The sequence below is a fragment of the Bombina bombina genome, chromosome 7 (genome assembly GCF_027579735.1).
Source record: "Bombina bombina isolate aBomBom1 chromosome 7, aBomBom1.pri, whole genome shotgun sequence".
In the NCBI taxonomy this organism is placed as follows: Eukaryota; Metazoa; Chordata; class Amphibia; order Anura; family Bombinatoridae; genus Bombina; species Bombina bombina.
The window spans coordinates 336,302,553-336,321,931 of record NC_069505.1 but is presented as its reverse complement, the minus strand read 5'-3'; the positions used below and the strand labels follow the sequence as shown (position 1 = coordinate 336,321,931).

General features: G+C 39.3%; 1 protein-coding gene across 1 annotated transcript; it reads right to left on the bottom strand.

Moving 5' to 3' along the window:
- Window positions 1-17,588: 17,588 nt before the first annotated feature.
- LOC128636360 (tigger transposable element-derived protein 4-like) lies at window positions 17,589-19,151 on the bottom strand. The gene is made up of 2 exons (XM_053689388.1): window positions 18,133-19,151; window positions 17,589-18,021 (listed from the first exon to the last, which is right to left on the bottom strand). Exons 1-2 carry the CDS (start codon window positions 19,149-19,151, stop codon window positions 17,589-17,591), a joined length of 1,452 nt encoding a protein of 483 aa, XP_053545363.1.
- Window positions 19,152-19,379: the final 228 nt, after the last annotated feature.

The window sequence follows — 19,379 nt, the reverse complement described above, 5'->3', positions numbered from 1 at the left end:
TAACCAAGAAAAGGTATTGTTTTTTTCCCTTATGTTTTTTTTTTTTTCAACAATAAAGTTCTCTTTTGTTTATTGTTTTCCAGGTACTCTGCAATTTTTAACTATAATTACATATTTTCTTTTTTTTCTATTTTTTATTGAGGTAAAGAAAGATACAGTACAGGATAACCACTTATAAAAGCCCTAAACCTGTAAGGGAAATTATCAAAATATACAATGCTGTTCAGGTACATAGCAATACAATACTTTTATGGGACATAAAAAAAATATACAGTCCAACATCTAGAATTAACAAAAAAAAAACAACAACAATAAAACACCAGGGGTAATTCAAGCATTGTAAATGTACCTGTGTGATTAGTAGAAACACAAAACTTACCTCAGGTTTTTACATTAACAAATAGGGCCCCTTTTGACCCCTTGTATCTATAATGCACCTATATATATATATGAACAAAGCAACCATATATGCATAATACAGCGATTAATAGATATCATACATTAACTAGGGTCATCTCTAGATCCTTACAACTATTTTAAGGGAAAAATTGTTACTGCACTCTATTTCTCATATAGAACTGACCACATAGTGCGGGGGACATAAGTATATTAAAAAAAAGAATGCAGCCAGTAGGCCTGGTATCTCAAGATAGATGACCCCATAAGTTAAATCTATCCTGAAAGCACAGGCATAAAAGTCCCTCAACATGTTTTTCAGTGAAAAAAGATACCCATCACTTCTCAGTTATACAGATATTAAAACATTTGTAGAGTGCTTGCCTCATATTATCTAAATAGCCCAAAATTGTGGAGCGGGAATGTGCAATAGTCGGTTCAAAAACCTAGGTCATCATTATTAGATAATAATCTGGAGTATGGGCTTGGCTGCAATATATGCTCTAAACGTTTTATGCTGCCTCGGCCGCAGACAGCACAATCTGCGTAAAAAAAAAAAATTAGGTCAATGCCGCCAAATTATATATCTCTTAGTACTAGCTTGGGACATTAAATATGGAAAACCTAGGGAGAATTAAAAAAAAAATTGTATCAAAGAGACCAATTTACAGACTACCTGGGAGTCAATAGAAAGCCAACTCAGAATAAATTATCTAACATTCCTATTGAGAACTTAACCACATACCTCTGCCATGACATAAATTACAAATATTTTTATCCCAAGCTATTATTCCCACATATGAAGATAAGAAGTAGGCTTCCAGTATAAGATAAAAAAAAAAAATTACATTATCATGAGTCATAAAGTGTGTAAGCACTATGGTTACATAAGAAAGATCAGATAGGGAGACACAATAAATGAAATACATCTGCAGTTTTCCGCAAAATAACGTAGAGAAAAAATTTAGCCCCTATACCACATATATTACTGAAAGCATGCAATGAAATTGGGGGACCTCACCCCTCATAGAACTTATTTGCCGCAATGTAGTAGGTTGAGCAAAATAACTGCGTCATATGAATATTATTATAAATCTTATGACTGTAGAGCTACACAAGGGTATAAGTAAAGATATTGCTCACAGTCTACATCATATTACCTTTAAAACAATTCAAATCTCTACATGCTGACTTAAATTGCAAATATATAATGAGAGCTTAATATATATTAAGGGAGGAACACAGCGTTACACACTAAAACATTTTTGGGGGTAAGTCTTTTCAAGTCCATCCAGTGAGACTGTCATTTCGCCCCCAATCTTAAAACTGCTAGCAAACCTCATGTGCGGATAGTTATAGAATAGTACATGGAGATCATCCAACCCCAGCCTTTGCGATCTGATACCAAGCTATCTCCCAAGACTGTGGTGGCACCGACACCCAATGCTCAGCAGATTGATCAATGAGATCCAGCATGCTAGCTAACCAGGTCTACAGTGCCCTGGCCAAATCTATATTATCTCTCCCCTTGAGCTCGCTCTCCTCAGCGGCACAAGAGTCGTGCAGTAAACCACAACCCCGTGGGTTAAATGAGGGTTTCAAGTCAGCCTGCTGGGCTGTAGTAGATCCTGCAAAGTTATTGGTCATAGATTTGAGTAAATCCGGGCTCTCCTGTCTGTCGGATTGCCATATGTTATTCTCCGTCCCAGAACTTACTTCCAGTATGTGCAGGGTTGTCTCTGCATCGCACTGCTTATCATACAGATGATCCCGTCTTGCTTCACAACAGCCACTTTGAACGGTAGCGTGGCAAACTGATCGCCATTCTAATTGAAGCTGCATGCATAATTCAGTACAGTGGTAGTCCAGGAGACGTGTCATCCGCTCCAAAACAGCCTGGGTTGCAATCGCCATTATACAGAAAAGTGGTCAGTGCAATATAAATTCCCTTGTTGTGACCATTTTATTTCAGCGATAGTATCTGTGTACTTTTTAACCCAGAGGTCTGGGCGGTATGTGCGGAAGCCGCAGTCACACAGTTCCACATCCACAGGTCAATGAAGGCCCAGCTAGGCGAGGTCATGCGGACTCACTTGAGTCAGGTCTGTCAATAGCCGATCCTTATCTCTAGCATATTAGGTAAGCCATTTCACTTCTCAAGAATTGAGATTATATTGGAATAAAAGCCTATTTCAGTAAAATACGAGCAGGAGCTTCATCGAGACACGTCCTGCCGTTCCAAGAATAGGCTCCGCCCCCCTATAATTACATATTTTAATAGTGCTACCTGAATATACGTTTCAGAGCTCTCTATACTGGTTGGGTGAATTATAAAATTATTTTTTTATATAGATATTTCCCTCTGGGTCTCTTGTCTCCCAGGATGATGCTGTTCAGGCACTACCACAGCTTCTCCTTAATCGCCCCAAGCCTCCATGGTGTCACATGCATTGCCCTGCGATTCCTCTTATTTTCCGGGAGGAGTGTATTTGCTTGCAGATTTGCAACTCAGGTATCTTTTGCGGTATCTGCAACTTGTCTGTTTTTCCTTACATACAGGGAAAATGCAGAGGACATTTTCAGATAGTAAGGTTTCTGATAATCTGTTACTTAGTTCGTCCCCTCTCCTAGGTTGGTAAGGAGGATCCACCGGTGGTTCCTGATGGGGAATCTCAGATTTTGACAGTATAATTCCTTCATCTGATGCTGGGGTGGACTACTTCAGATGTATGCTTGCACACCTCGTGTACTGGAGGTTGTAGCTATCTGGACGGCACCGATACTTCTGTCGTTGTCAACCCTTGGAAGCTTTATAAACTTTATTAGTTTCTATGATTCCTTCCTAGGTGGAAGTGTTTTTAGGTGTGCTATGGAGATTCCACAGGAATAGGAGGTTCTGGGGATACATTTCCCCCTGTCTCCTGTCCTTTAAAGGATTTTTCTGTCCAATCCAATTAAATGCATGTTGCCCTTCATAGTTTTTCTACTTTCGACCCCTATGGAGGGTAGCTAGCTCCTTACGGATCCTTAGATAAGAAGCTGAATATTAATTGTTCTTTTAGAGCAATGCATTGTCATTTTAGACTTGTTGTGCTAGCCCGCGGTTGGCCGTTGTGGCCTAGTGGTTAGCAAGCCTGGCTTGAGGGCTCATGATTTAGTGCTCGAACCCAGTCATGGGCCTTAGTGTCCTTCTCTCAATAGTTAACAAAGCATCATATTTCTTAAAGGGCTGATTTTTTTGGTCAGCGGAGAAACCTACCTGTGGCTTAGGGGTTCAGCCTAGGTTTATAGCTCTGCAGTTGCAGCTTCAATATTTAGGTTTTCTCCAATCCCACGCTTCTGATTTTTCCTTTCAAGGATGAGACCTTGTTGGATTTGGTCTGGCAGAATTATCCTCTGAGTTACGGAGGAAAAATTGTTTTTTTCTACTACCTCAAGAAAGTTTTTCTTTTCCTTTTTCTGCATTTGTCAGGTCTTGGTATCCAACTAATCTTAGTTCAATTTAAATTTCCTTTCGTGGGCAGATTTCTCCTTTTAGAGTATCTGCAGTCCAGGTTTGATGGGAAGCGTTCCTTGAACTGGGTTCAATATTTTCATCTCTGAGAGTGATTGTTCCAGTCTGGGAATGAGATCTAGGTACTCCCTCAGGTTTTGACCCTCAAGTAGTATTAATTTTCCTTTGGTTCAAGAAGGGCCTGTTCATATCGAACATAGACCTGAAGGATGTGTATTTTTGTTCCCATGATCGGGATCTTCTCAAGTTTCTGTGTTTCATCATCCTAGAAGGACTTGTAGGTCTCAGAATATTGCAAGGGGGATTCTGGATCTTATATGATCAGGTGTTATCCTTCCTTCGAGCAAACTCTCTTTCAAGAGACCTTGTCCAGCCTCTTTCCTATGGTTGGGAAATGATTCTGGAGAAGGGGTCCTTTGCTCCATCTGCAAGGGTGATTTATTTGGGGAGCATCATAGATCTTCTATCTAGTAGAAGATCTCTAACAGGGATTAGATAATCAAGGAGTTTTTCTTTTTGTTCTCCCTGCAGGCTTCTGTCCGGCCATCAGCAAGCTCTGGGGGTCTCGTAGATAGCTTAGTCGTTTTGTAACCAGATGGTTGGAAGGGAATTGGTCTGATGGTTGTCATGAACATCATTCCCTTTACTATTTTTTCTAAAATGGAGATTTTTCGGATCTGTCTCAGTGGATAGATCTAGATCAGTAGATAGAGAGTCCCTCCAGTAATGTTTTTTTAGGAGTTCCTGTCTCAGGGCACGTGCTCTGGAGACATTCCTGGCAGGCACAGGGATTATTGATCTCGGAAGTGTCTGCGTTCCTCTTTTTCAGTGAGGGCGAGTTACATTGCTCTGATGGCTTGGCCTCAGTCGTTATTAAATTAACTTACATCCTCTACCAGGGTGGAACTCTGGAGTTCCTTAGCCTTGTAGGAGGTGATTTGATTTGTTCAGTGGGTGGCAGCTCACAATTGTTGTCTGTGTTCCTCTCTCTTTTTTTTTAAACTATTTTTTTTATTAGTTCTCCAAACAAAAGATGACAAAATGTTATGACATTTCACAAAACAAATAATAGTCAACAGTCCTTAGATCTTTTCCTCAGTTAAAAGGTCCATTAAGACTCCTCTTTGTAAAAAAAATAAAAAAAAGTCTTCTGTAGAGGAAAGTTTGCCATAGTATTACACTGGAAACTGGAAAACCAATTTTAACAATCAAAACCATAACATGAAGAAACATGTAGGGTATAATATAATGTACAAGAATCTACATTTCTTTCCTCTTCTTGCAATATATAGTATACATATTTGTTGGGATACAGGGATACAATTACTCTAACATCATTAAGCACTAGATTGTGTATTAGCTTTTGGGGCGCGACCAGCTTATCCTGTTATACTAGATCATCTTGGTGTTTGCGTCATGGAGATCCATCTAGTGATTTAAGTAGTGTTTACCAATAAAATGTAACATCCAAGAACATATGTAATTGGTTTCTTTTATAATACCCATATTGTTCTAGGGGTATGGTATCTGCAATTCTCGATACCCACTGCTGTTTTGTGGGAATTAAGGCTGACTTCCACTGTTGTGCAATGTGAGATTTGGCACTATTTAGACATATTCCTATTAGTATGGTACGGATCTTGCAATGACACTCAGGGTTTTGGTTTAGCAGGGCCACTACAGGGGATAATTTTAGGGCAATTCCACCATATGTGTGCCATGGTTTCCCATTTCACCACAGCCTCTCCAACACATTGTGGAGGATAAGGGATATATTCTATGCAATCTGTGTGGGGTAAGGTACCAGCGTAGGAGTATCTTGAAATTCATTTCATTGATTCGGGTGGAGGTTGAGGATTTACAAGTGCTATTAAAAATGTTTCTCCATTCTGTCTCTCCTAGTTGTAGGCCTAAGTCTTGGTGCCAGTGTGTGGTGTATGTTAGGAGAGAGGGTTGTTTCACATTTTCAAGTGCACTCTTAACCAGCGAGAGGGTACCTTTGAAGGATATTGCTATCAGACATAATTGTTCATAAGGGGTGGGGGGTCTAATTAAATCTCCCTTATATTGGTTACTGTGTATAAAATGATTTAGTTGAGAGTGCTTAAGCCAGGATGTGAAGCCTCCGTTCAGTATAGGTGACATATTTTGTCTTGGTTTGAGCGTACATTTATCTAGCATTGTAATAATGGGTACAGAGTCAGGTAGCTCCCAAGTGACTTTAGTGTTCTTTAGAGGTTCATAACCTCCTGTGAGTTCCATGTTTGTGGATATTGGCGTGAGAGGAGATTGGGACGAGGAGAGTTTCTGGTATTTCTGAACTAGTTGGTCCCAAGTATCGAAAATTTGTCTGTATAGGGGTCATATGTGACACAAGGGGGGTCTAAGGTTTTAGGGATCCAGCATATTGAGCCAGATTTGGGGGCTTTTTAGATTTGAGAGTCCATTGATACCCAGGCTGTTGCATCCTTCTTACCATGCCAATCTAGTATATGCTGGTAAGGCTATTGAGTGGTAGTATGTTTCTAACCTCGGGACTCCCAATCCTCCTTCCCTTAGTGTCCGATACATGGTGGTTGCATTTATACGCGGTTTTAGCTTACCCCAGATAAATGAATTAATGTTCTTTTGGAGCTGTGGAAGATATAGTTTTGGCAGTGTGATGGGAATTGTTTGTATAATGTATAGTATGTTCAGTAGGATCGACATTTTTATTGCCTGAATTCTACCCCACCACGAAAGCGGCTTGTCTTGCCAAGTTTGTAATGTGTGCTGTATGGAGGCCTGTAATATTTTATAGTTTGCATTGTATAAGTGTGATATTTTGGGGGTTAACTGAACTCTCAGGTATTTCAACTATGTGTGCTGTAATTTGTATGGGCATATGGACCTAATAGACTCTGACTTTTGTTTATTAATTAAGAAATTGGATAGTCTTCCAAATGTGTCAAATTCTTCCATAGGAGCTGGGAGGGAGCGATTGGGGGATGTCAATGTGAGCAGGGTATCATCCGCAAACATTGATACCTTGTATTGATTCAGTCCTATATTTATGCCCATTTGTTCGGGTTGGTACGAATATGAGATGCCAGGACCTCCATAACCAGCACAAATTGGATCAGGGACAGTGGGCACCCCTGTCTCGTTCTGTTGGTGATTGGAAAGCCCTGTGACAACATCCTGGCACTAGGGTTTGATAGAATTGCTTATAATATGCATTTGTCAGTCCATCAGGGCCTGGACTTTTTTGAGAGAGGAGGCTCTTGATGGCTGCTATTACCTCTTGTTCTGAGATAGGTTCTTCCATGGACTTGTTTAGTTGGTCTGGTAATGTAGGTAAGTGTTTTTTCTCTATATATTCATCTATTAGCGTCTGCGTATGTGCATTATCGTCTGTGGGGAGGTTATATAGGGATTGATAATATTTATGGAATGTGTTTGCTATTTCCTTACACTCAAAGATTTCTTTATTTGTTTTATCTAGCATTTTATGTATGTAATTGGCATAGTGCTCTTAACCAGTGCTCTGGCTAATAGAGGGCCTGCCCTATTTCGTTCTGTGAAGTATAACTTTTTTAGATAATAGGCTTTCTTAGTAAGTAAGTTATTTAAATATTTCCTTGCTTTGGTGAGGTTACAGGAGTTGTCTGTCGAAGTTGAATTCGTCATGTGTGCATGTTCGGCCTCTTTAAGTTGGTGCAGTAATTGGTTATATTCTTGATTGTATGATTTGGTGAGAATGGCTTTTTGCTTAATCAGTTCCCCTCTCACTACAGCTTTGTGGGCTTCCCATACCAATGCCGGGGAGGAGTGGGGGGACTGATTATGCTGAAAGTATTCAGACAATGTTTTGGATATCTGTCAGAGATTTGGGATTGTAGCAAAAGGTTGTTGTCCAGCCTCCAACAAAAATCCATTATCGGTCTATCTGGCGAGTCAAAGGTCAATGAAACAGAGGAGTGGTCAGACCAGGGGGTTGGAGTAATATCAGTGTCTCTAGCCAGTGTTAGACCTAATTGATCCATACAGATATAATCTAATCTCGAGTGTGTTCTGTTAGGGTTGGAGAAGGAGTATGTTTTTTTTGGGTCGGGTGCTGAATTCTCCATACATCTAGTAGGGAGGTGGATCTAAGACAGTGTGTTATTGTTTTAATAGTGCAATGAGACTGAGAGCTTTTGGCTAGGGAGCAGTCCAGTTTGGGGCTGAGTGCAATGTTTAAGTGTCCTGCCAATATTGAGGTCCCCTTTGCTACCTCCAATAGTTTCCCTGTGACTTTTTTAAATAATCTTGCTTGCCCAGTGTTTGGTGCATGCACGTTGGCCAATGGAGTTCTTCCACCAGTATTATGTATCTGCCTTCTGGGTCACAGTAAGAGGTAAGATTTTGTATGTGTATAGATATGTGAAAAAGGATCCCCATCCCGTTTCTCTTTTTATGTGCATGAGAGCAAAAGTGGACCGTTGGGTAATGTTTGGATATAAACCTGGGTTCTGCATTATGCTTAAAGTGGGTTTCTTGAATAAATACAATCTCACTTTTATGCTTAGAGAACCAATTGAGTGCTATCAATCTTTTTTGTTGGGGAATTAAGCCCTTTAGTGTTTTGTAAATAAAATACATGTGAAAAATAGTGAACTAACAGTTCATAGATTAGTTAGAAGGATATATTCGCTTCCCAGAGAATCTTCTGCAATCAATGTCTTCCACTTTGTTCTCAGAAGAAATGAGAAAAAGAGCACAATATAGCATAATTCTGTAGCACACTTGAAGCAACTGATGAATTATTAATGAGTGATTACTCACATTTGATGGAGCCAATCCAAGCTCAGGGTAATGCGCACACCTACTTTATACTGATAGGTAAACAGTGTCTCACACGAAGATGTATAAAAGTATTATTTATTTAAAAACATAAAACGTCACAAATGCACAACTAACACCATATATTGAGGACTAGTGAATGACAATAAAATAGTTATCACTCTGAGGAGCAAACCTGTAGGCTGGATGCATGCAGATGGAAGGCAGAATATTAACAGCTAACCATCTTCAAACTGATACCAGCAAGGAGTTGCTCCACCTTTGGTGTTATAGGCAAGTGAAAGACGTTGGGTGAGATAAAAGTTTAAAAGTTCCAATTCCGACGTACATTTCGCTTAGCAGCTTTTTCAAGGAATCCAGTGCGCATGTCCGTAATCTTTTATACCTCCGCTCATTATAAAACCGGAAGTAATGAGTTCATAGTCCACCATTTTGGAAGAGGGCAAATATATTTCAGTCTTTGTTTCATAATTTCATCAATATATATGGATAAAAAAGTTAAGAAAATGGGTAACATTATGACATTATATACCAAATAAAAACAAAGTATATACAAAATCTTTATTTTGGTATGATATCTCTGATACAATTGGATGACCGTGTATGAATATGATACCTCTGATCTCTTAGTATAAAGTGGAGATAAGTGCAGATATGGATCTGGAGGTGATGTTTTATAATTAGAAACATTAATCTGTTGATTGGATATCTAGCATAGTGTTATTATAGGTGTTATAAGAAATGGTGCACTTCAAAATCCTTGTTTAGTCCGTTGGGTATGAAACTATCCATAATATGGATCCATTTCATCTCCAACCGTCCCAAAGTGTTTTGTGTGTCACCTCCTTTCCTACTTGCCTCTACCTTTCTAATGCCTAGGAATTCCAAATCTTTTACTCTCCTATGTGTCTGTATAGGGGTGATATGAGACACAAGGGGGGTCTAAGGTTTTAGGGATCCAGCATATTGAGCCAGGTTTGGGGGCTCTTTAGATCTGAGAGTCCAGTGATACCCAGGCTTTTGCATCCTTCTTACCATGCCAATCTAATATATGTTGTAAGGCTATTGAGTGGTAGTATGTTTCTAACCTCGGGCCTCCCAATCCTCCTTCCCTTAGTGTCCGATACATGGTGGCTGCATTTATACACGGTTTTAACTTCCCCCAGATAAATTCATTAATGTTCTTTTGGAGCTGTGGAAGATATAGTTTTGGCAGTGTGATGGGAATTGTTTGGATAATGTATAGTATGTTCGGTAGGATCGACATTTTTATTGCCTGAATTCTGCTCCACCACGATAGCGGCTTGTCTTGCCAAGTTTGTAATGTGTGCTGTATGGAGGCCTGTAATATTTTATAGTTTGCGTCATATAAGTGTGATATTTTGGGGGTTAACTGAACTCCCAGGTATTTCAACTGTGTGTGCTGTAATTTGTATGGGCATATGGACCTAATAGAGTGAAGTTCTTTCGGGGATAGTGAAATACCCATAACCTCTGACTTTTGTTTATTAAGTAAGAGATTAGATAGTCTTCCAAATGTGTCAAATTCTTCCATAGGAGCTGGGAGGGTGCGATTGGGGGATGTCAATGTGAGCAGGACATCATCCGCGAACATTGATACCTTGTATTGATTCGGTCCTATATTTATGCCCATTATGTTCGGGTTTGGTACGAATATGAGATGCCAGGACCTCCATAACCAGCACAAATAGGATCAGGGAGAGCGGGCACCCCTGTCTCGTTCTGTTGGTGATTGGAAAGCCCAGTGACAACATCCCTTTGACCTTTACCTTAGCTGACAGTGATGAGTACAACTGACATATTCTGTTTATCATGTTATTACTAAAGCCAAAGTGATGTAGTGTGCATCTGAGGAAGGTCCAAGTGACCCTATCAAAAGCTTTCTCCGCATCAGTGGAGACCAGGACCAAAGGAATTTTATGTGAATTAGCATACTCAATTATACACATTGTTCTAATTGTGTTGTCCCTGGTCTCCCTGAGTGGAACAAAGGCTGCCTGATCCAAATGGACTATAGTCGGGAGGACCGAGTTGATTCCCTTTGCCAGTACCTTAGCGTATATTGTAATGTCACCATTTAATAGCGATATCGGGCGATAACTACTGGGATATGTTGTTGGTTTGCTCTCCTTATGAAGGACTGTGATATGGGCTTCTAGGAGCAGCGGGGATAAGTGGCCTCCCCCGTCCAAGGAATTAAATAAAGTAGCTAGATGCGGCACTAGGGTTTGATAGAATTGCTTATAATATGCATTTGTCAGTCCATCAGGGCCACGTTTAGTTTTTTTATTTTTACTTTGTGATTTATTTGGTACATTTATTACACCTTTAGTGTTCTGTGTCAATAATTTGAAAATTCTCATACCCATCTGTCTGAAAACCAGAGCCCAAACTGTCATCTGAACTTCTCATAATTGTCTAATGCTTTGTGTAGTGACTTATATGGAGAACCCTGTTTTCCCTTGTATACTCTTTGGAGGATTTTAGTAGACCTCACAATATTTTCCATTCCATTGTAGTGTTTATATGAGTAGGATTGCGTTTGTGCACTTTAGAGTGGGTGTTTGTGGATATGTCCCTGATCTCTCCCAAGGCCTTGGTTACCGGTTTTGATTCCCTGTTCACTTCTGTGCTGCGATTCGCAGACCATCTTGATAAATGTTCTGGTGGTTTTTTATTGGGAATCCGTAGTGTATTCCTATTTCCTCTGTTTTTCTCTCCTTTCACAAGTCTTTATTTGTATCAAGCAGGAGAGAGATTCAGTGAATCTAATAGCTCCTGCGCTGCCTCACAGAATCTAGTATGCAGACCTAGTGGAATAGTCTCCTCTCCCTCCTTGGAGACTGTCTCTGAGTAAGGACCTTCTGAATCAGGGTCCCTCCCTTCATTCTATTTTCACTTCTCTAAAGCTGTCTGCTTGGATATTGATTGCTTAGTTGGTCTAAATGTGGTTTTTCTGATTCAGTCTTTTAGACCATGTTTCAGGCTTGCATGCCAGTTACTAGAAAGTTTTCCCATAAGATATAGCGTAAATATCTTATTGGTGTGAATCCAAGGGTTTCTCTTTGAGTAGGGTCAGGATTCCTGGGAATTCATCTTTTCTCCAGGAAGGCCTAGAGAAGGGGTTTTCAGTCAGTACCCTCAGGGGTCAGATCTCTGCCCTATCCATTCTGCTGTTGTAGCGTGCCGGATGTCCAATCCTTTGGTAGTGAGAAAGATGTCAGGCCCAGGTCAGCTTCAGGACTGTGCTTATATCAGTTGCTCCACCTTGAAGCCTTAATCTTGTCCTTATAGTTTTGCAACAGGCTCTGTTTGGGCTTATGCATTCCTTAGATATTAAGATGTTATCTTGGGCGGTTTTGTTTCTTGTTGCCAATTTCTTCTGTTAGGAGTGTCTCTGAACTCTCGGCGCTGCAGTTTGATTCCCCTTATCTTATCATCATTCTGATAAGATGATTCAGCGTACTAAGTTAGGTTTCCTTTTTAAAGTTGTTTCAAATAGGATTATGATCAGGAAATCGTTGTGTCTTCCTTGTTTCCTAATCCTTCTTCTCATAAGGAGCGTTTGCTGCACAACCTAGATGTGGTGCGTGCGCCGAAATTCTACTTGCAGGTGACTAAGGACTTTCGCCAGTCTTCTGCTTTGTTTGTCTGTTTCTTTGGGAAATGCAAGGGTCAGAAGGCTACGGCTACTTCTCTTTCGCTCTGGCTGAAGAGTATAATTTGTTTGGCCTATGTAACTGCTGGTCTGCAGCCTCCTGAGAGAATCACGGCTCACTCCACGAGGGCTGTTTCTTCTTCCTGGGCTTTTAAAAATGAAGCTTCTGTTGAACAAATTTGCAAGGCTGCAGCTTGGTCCTCTATGTATAATATTTCTAAATTTTATAAATTTGATACTTTTGCCTCGTCTGAGGCTTCCTTTGGGAGAAAGGTTCATCAAGCAGTGTTGCCTTCTGTTTAGGTTACTTGTCTTGTCCCTCCCTTATCATCTGTGTCCTCTTGCTTGGATATTGATTCCCAACAGTAATTGATGATGATCCGTGGACTCACCGTGTCATTAGAAAGAAAACGAAATTTATGCCTACCTGATAAATGTATTTATTTCTTGACACGGTGAGTCCATGGCCTGCCCTGTTTTTTCAGACAGTTTTTTTTATATAAACCTCTGTCACCTCTGCACTTTGTGTTATTTCCTTTTTCTCCTTTTCCTTTGGTCGAATGACTGGGGGTTGTGGGATGGGATGGGATACTTAACAGCTTTGCTGTGGTGCTCTTTGCCTCCTCCTGCTGGCCAGAAGAGATATTCCCAACAGTAATTGATGATGATCCGTGGACTCACCGTGTCAAGAAGTAAATAAATTTATCAGGTAAGCATAAATTTTGTTTTTCATGCTTTTGCTATTTATCTATCTAGGACCAGGCTACAAGTGGCTTGCTAATGATAGCTCAGGACGCGATACGCAATATCTCTTACCATGCTAACATGGTAAAACAAATTTACCAGAGAATGATTAGTGTGACCGACGCTGCTCTAGCGCAACCTATACTTTCAATGGAGATTGCAACTGCACTAAATAGTGCTCATATTATAAGTTAAAAGTTTTATAGGTTGCGCTCGAGTGAAAACCAAAACTGTGCAGTAATATTTAGTGTGACTTGAGACCTGAAGCAAAGTGTAAGGGAATGATTTAACACGGTTCGAATGGGGCCGTATACCCCTGTTTTAGCACGAGCCTTCGGACTTGCCTGAAACAGGAGTTAAGAAGTAGCGGTCTTAAAACAGCAATACACCCGATCAAATATGATCAGGTTGATTGACACCCCCTGCTAGCGGCCGATTGGCAGGAGGCGGCATTGCACAAGCAGTTCACCAGAACTGGTTGTGCAATGATAAATGCTGACAGCGTATGCTGTCATTTAAAGGAAAATAATGAATGTATTCATTTTTTTCAATTTCAGGGTGCATTTATTTGGATACGTGGAAATAAAACAAATATCTCTGTTTTATCACAAATTTGCATGCATGACGAAATCGAATGCACGTCTATCAAAAACATTTAAAAAAATGTATACTCATATGTACACTTTTTAATTAAAAAATATTTTAATATTTATAAAAAGTTTTAAAAGTGTTAAAAAAGGATATGGTATATGACAAAGTATTTGACTGGGGATATATATACACACACACAAAAAAACGGTCATTAGTGGGGCTTAAAGGGACACTGGGGGGTAGTTATCAAGCTGTCAACCTCAAATACGCTGGAATTCCGCAGCGTATTTGTGGCGAGGCTGATTCGCCTTAGTTATCAAAGGCTAGAGACCGGCAAAAGTAGAATTTTGTGACGTAAGCTTCGATCCGCCGGACTCAGTCCGACACAGATCGATTCTTACGTCACTACAGATGTTCCGCACACAAGTGCGGCACAATCTGACTACTTTTGCTAGTTATCAATAAACTAGCAGGTACGCTCGGCACTTTTACGGCCCAGCGTACCTGGTTTTCAAACCGCCACCCTGGAGGCGGCGGATCCCATAGGAATCAATGGGAGTCTGACCATAGCGAAAGTACAAGTTCGCTGCTGCCAGACATCCCATTGATTCCTATGGGAGATGTCTGCACCTAACACCCTAACATGTACCCCGAGTCTAAACACCCCTAATCTGTCCCCCCCTACACCGCCGGAACTAAATAAAGTTATTACCCCCTAAACCGCCGCTCCCGGAGCCCACCGCAAGCTACTCTATACATTTTAACCCCTAAACCGCTGTTCCCGGAGCCCACCGCCACCTACATGACACCTAGTAACCCCTTATCCTGCCCCCCCTATAATAAAGTTATTAACCCCTATCCTGCCGATCCCACACCTCGCCGCAAATAAATAAATAGTTTAACCCCTAAACCGCCGCTCCCTGACCCTGCCGCAACCTATATTAAATTTATTAACCCCTAATCTGCCCCCCCACACCGTCGCCACCTATAATACATTTATTAACCCCTATCCTGCCCCCCACTACACCGCCGCCACTGTAATAAATTTATTAACCCCTAAACCTAAGTCTAATACTAACCCTAACACCCTCCTAACTTAAATATTAATTAAATAAATCTAAATAATATTTCTATTATTAACTAAATTATTCCTATTTAAAACTAAATACAGTGAAACCTGTTTAAGACGGAATGGCATTGGACAACGGAAATTTTCCGTCTTGGACAGGTTTCCGTCTTATACAGTTAGTAACTGATGGAGCATCTTTTGACATGTGCAAATTCAAAAATGGCAGAATAATGTTACTGTATTGGTAATGAAGCCAGTCTGACCTGCCTTGCCGCAAGGGAGCATAGGATTGAATTCCTGACCAATTAGGAAGTCGGGCGGCAGGTAATGACCTGCTGTCCAGCTTCCTGATTGGCTGGGAAGCCATTTCCATGTTCCCTCGCGGTATTGCAGGTCTCCCTCTGACCGTCAGTTCTGGTATCAGAGCATTTTGGCGCAAATGCTCAGGATCAGCGCCATATCATAAAGTACCAATATCAGTGCATCCCTAATCAGAATCAATTTCTTGTTTTTCTTGCATTCAAGTAACAAAGACAGTACAATTTTTCTGCTTAATCATTACAGTCTTTTATTTAGTTTTTATCTGGATTGCCTTTTTTTCTCTAACACAGAAAATGGGTGAGAAAACATAAATTGTATACAAACACAGTACAGTACTGTATTAAAAGATTATGTGTTGCATCAATTACTGTTCAGTAATACAGTACACAAACTTTAAGTCTTCTAAACTCTACCTGTACAGTATTCAGTACAAAGACATCTACAGGTGCAGTATCTATTGTGCACAATTACCACAGATACAGGTACAGTAATCACACCTTATGCAAACATTTTAAATACTGTAAAATGTACAGTAAAATACTGTAAAAATAAAAATACAGGTACAGTACTGTACATGCTTTTTATTTTTTAGTGTACACCTGTACTGTACAATACTGTATCTGGATTTATTTTTACAGTTCTGTACTACAGTACTTTTTTATTCTAACATTAAATGGAACAGTACTGAACATTATTACCGGTAAAAGATTAACTGTAATTGTTGCATCAACTTGGTTCACAATTACAGTAATACAGTACACAAACTTAAACTCTTCTAAATACAGTACAATCACAGCTACAGTATCTATTATGCGCAATGTCCACTAATACAGTAATCACATTCACATACAGTAATATGCAAACATTTTAAACTACAGTACTGTAAATACTGTCCAGTAAAATATTGAAAATAAAAATACCTGTGCAAGTACTGTTAATAAAATACAGTACAGTACTGTAAATAAAAATACAGGTACTGTACTCTACCTGTATGTACTTTTAATATTTTTAGTGTACACCTGTTCTATACAGTACAGTATCTGGATTTATTTCTACAGTACTGTACTTCAGTACTTTTTTTATTCTAACAGAAAATGGAACAGTACTGAACATTATTAAAAGATTCATTGTTGCATCAACTTTGTTCATAATTACTGTACTGTAATACACAAACTTCAACTCTTCTAAATACAGTACTGTACTGTACAGTACAATTACAGGTACAGTATCTATTGAGAGCAATGCCCACTAATAATCACATCTTATGCAAACATTTTAAAGTACAGTACTGAAAATAAAATATGTACAGTACTGTAAATAAAAAAACAGTACAATTACTGTAAATAACATAATGTACCTAAAATAGTGTACAACTACTGAAAATAAAATTCTGTAAATAAAAACACAGGTACTGTACTCTACCTGTACATACCTTAACATTTTTAGTGTACACCTGTACAGTACAGTACTGTATATGGATTTATTTTACAGTACTTCAGTACTTTTTCATTCTAAAAGAAAATGGCTCTGAAGACATGAACTACCTGTATATTCTATACAAATACAGTACTGAACATTATTAAGTGTAAAAGATTAATTGTTGCATCAACTTGGTTCACAATTACAGTAATACAGTACACAAACTTAAACTCTTCTAAGTACAGTACAATCACAGCTACAGTATCTATTGTGCGCAATGCCCACTAATACAGTAATCACATTCACATACAGTAATATGCAAACATTTTAAACTACAGTACTGTAAATACTGTCCAGTAAAATATTGAAAATAAAAATACCTGTGCAAGTACTGTTAATAAAATACAGTACAGTACTGTAAATAAAAATACAGGTACTGTACTCTACCTGAATGTACTTTTAATTTTTTTAGTGTACACCTGTTCTATACAGTACAGTATCTGGATTTATTTCTACAGTACTGTACTTCAGTACTTTTTTATTCTAACAGAAAATGGTACAGTACTGAACATTATTAAAAGATTAATTGTTGCATCAACTTTGTTCACAATTACTGTAATACAGTAAACATTTTAAAGTACAGTACTGTATAGTTTTTTGTATCCAATCCAGTACTGTACTTTAAAATTTTTTTTAGCTGCAGATGGAGACAATGTTTACATACTGTACTTTAAAATGTTTGTACTGTACTGTTGCTGGAGAGGTCTTGCTTGAAGGTCCGGATACAGAATGATCTGGAACAGGCCAGTGTGTTCTAAAACAGGGAAATACAGTAGTTAGTCATCAGAAATAATGATCATAAACAAAACATTCAACAGTACTTTTAAATAATGTACAGTACTGTACTAAAAAACAGTACAGTACTGTATTTAAGCTTTACATACTCTTATACAGTACTGTACGGTATTTAAATACAGTAGTGTACTACAGTTACTGTCTACTGTATGTTTTTACTGTACATACCTGTACCTTTATTGGTTTTCTTGCCCCCACAGTGCCAATAATGTTGCTTGTTTTCTTGGGGCATTGGTTATCCTTTTTTCAATTAAATGTCTAGTGGATGTTATTGGTTCTAGAAGCTCCGGGCAGTTATTAAATAATGCAAACTCTTGCAACTGGTGAACTATCTCTAGAGCATCTTGGTAGCTTTTGATTGCTGGCTCACTGGGAATTTCTGTGGTTTCAGCACTTTGATCGTCATCCATGTTCTCATCACTATCTTGTTGTTGATCTATAAGTTCCACAGCATTTGTAAATGTGCTTTCCGTCGCAAGTTCTTTGTCTATGTCAATGTAACGGTCTATTTCACTGTCAACAAGACCTCCTTGCTGGAATAATGAACGAATATCATTGTTTTCTTCTACAGTCACCTGTATTATTTCTGGCAATTCTTCATTATCGTTCCTGTTTGAATTAGAGAAACCAGCTTTTACAAAGCACTTGCAAATGGTATCAGCAGAAATAGACTTGCATGCCATAGAAATCCAGTTGACAGCATCAAGGACTGTTATGGACTTGGCAAGCTGGTGTACATTTTGTGTGGTAGAAATGTTTGCAACCAAGGACTGTAGCAATAATTTTCTATAGTGTGTCTTCATCGTGTAGATAACACCTTGGTCCATTGGCTGTGTTACGCTTGTTGTGTTTGCAGGGAACCAGGCTAATTTTACATTGCTAAGTTTCAGATGTGGATGGCAGGTAGCGTTATCCAAAAACAGGATGACTTTATGACCTTCTCTCTTCATTTTTCTGTCAAAAATCTTGAGCCATTCAGACATTAGTTCTGCTGTCATCCAGGCTTTTTTATTTGCACGCCAAATAACGGGAAGCTGTGTAGTGTCTATGTTTTTGAAGCAACGTGGCTTTGCTGCCTTACCAATCACAAGAGGCTTCTCCAATCTCCCATCCATGTTTCCACAGAGGAACACCGTCAATCTTTCCTTGGATAACTTTCCTCCTGTGCATTTTTCACGTTTAACAGCCAGAGTTTTTGAAGGTAGCAACCTAAAGAATAGGCCAGTTTCATCGCCATTGTAGATATCTTTTGTAGCGTATGGTTCCTTAAGCATTTTGAGCTTTTCTTCCCATTGGCTAACAGTTTCTTGATCTACATCCTTTGCTTCTCCACATATTTCATTCCATACAATGCAATGCCTCCTTTTAAAACTTTCCAACCAGCCATTAGATGCCTTGAAATCTGTTTTGCCTAATTCTTTGGCTAGTGCGAGGGCTTGTGTTTGTAGTATAGGACCAGAAATTGGTACATTTTTAGAGCGTGCAGCTACAAACCATTCCCACAGGAGCTTGTTTAAATCTTCATTTCCAGTTGCCTTCGCTTTCCTCTTCACTTCGCCATTGCCAGCTAACCATTCTTCCATGATTTTCTCTTTATTTTTGATAGCTTCATAAATTTGTGTTTTGCCACACTTAAATTTCTCAACACATTGTTTTACAGACAACTTATCTTTTGTGTAGGCCTCAATCACTTTAACTTTCATAGCAAGAGTAAGAGTGTTGCACTTTCTAGGAGCCATTCTTTGTCACACACCTCTTAAGTCTCTTAAGTTTCAGGGTCCTTCCAACACCCCTTCCGCTTCGTTCCCACACCACTAACGTTTCAGCGTCCTTACAACACCCCTTCCGCTTCCTTCCCACACCACTAACGTTTCTGCATCCTCACATCACTTCCGTGTCAGCGTCTGTTCCAATACCCCTTCCGCTTCCTTCCCACACCACTTAACACCCCTTCCGCTTCCTTTCCA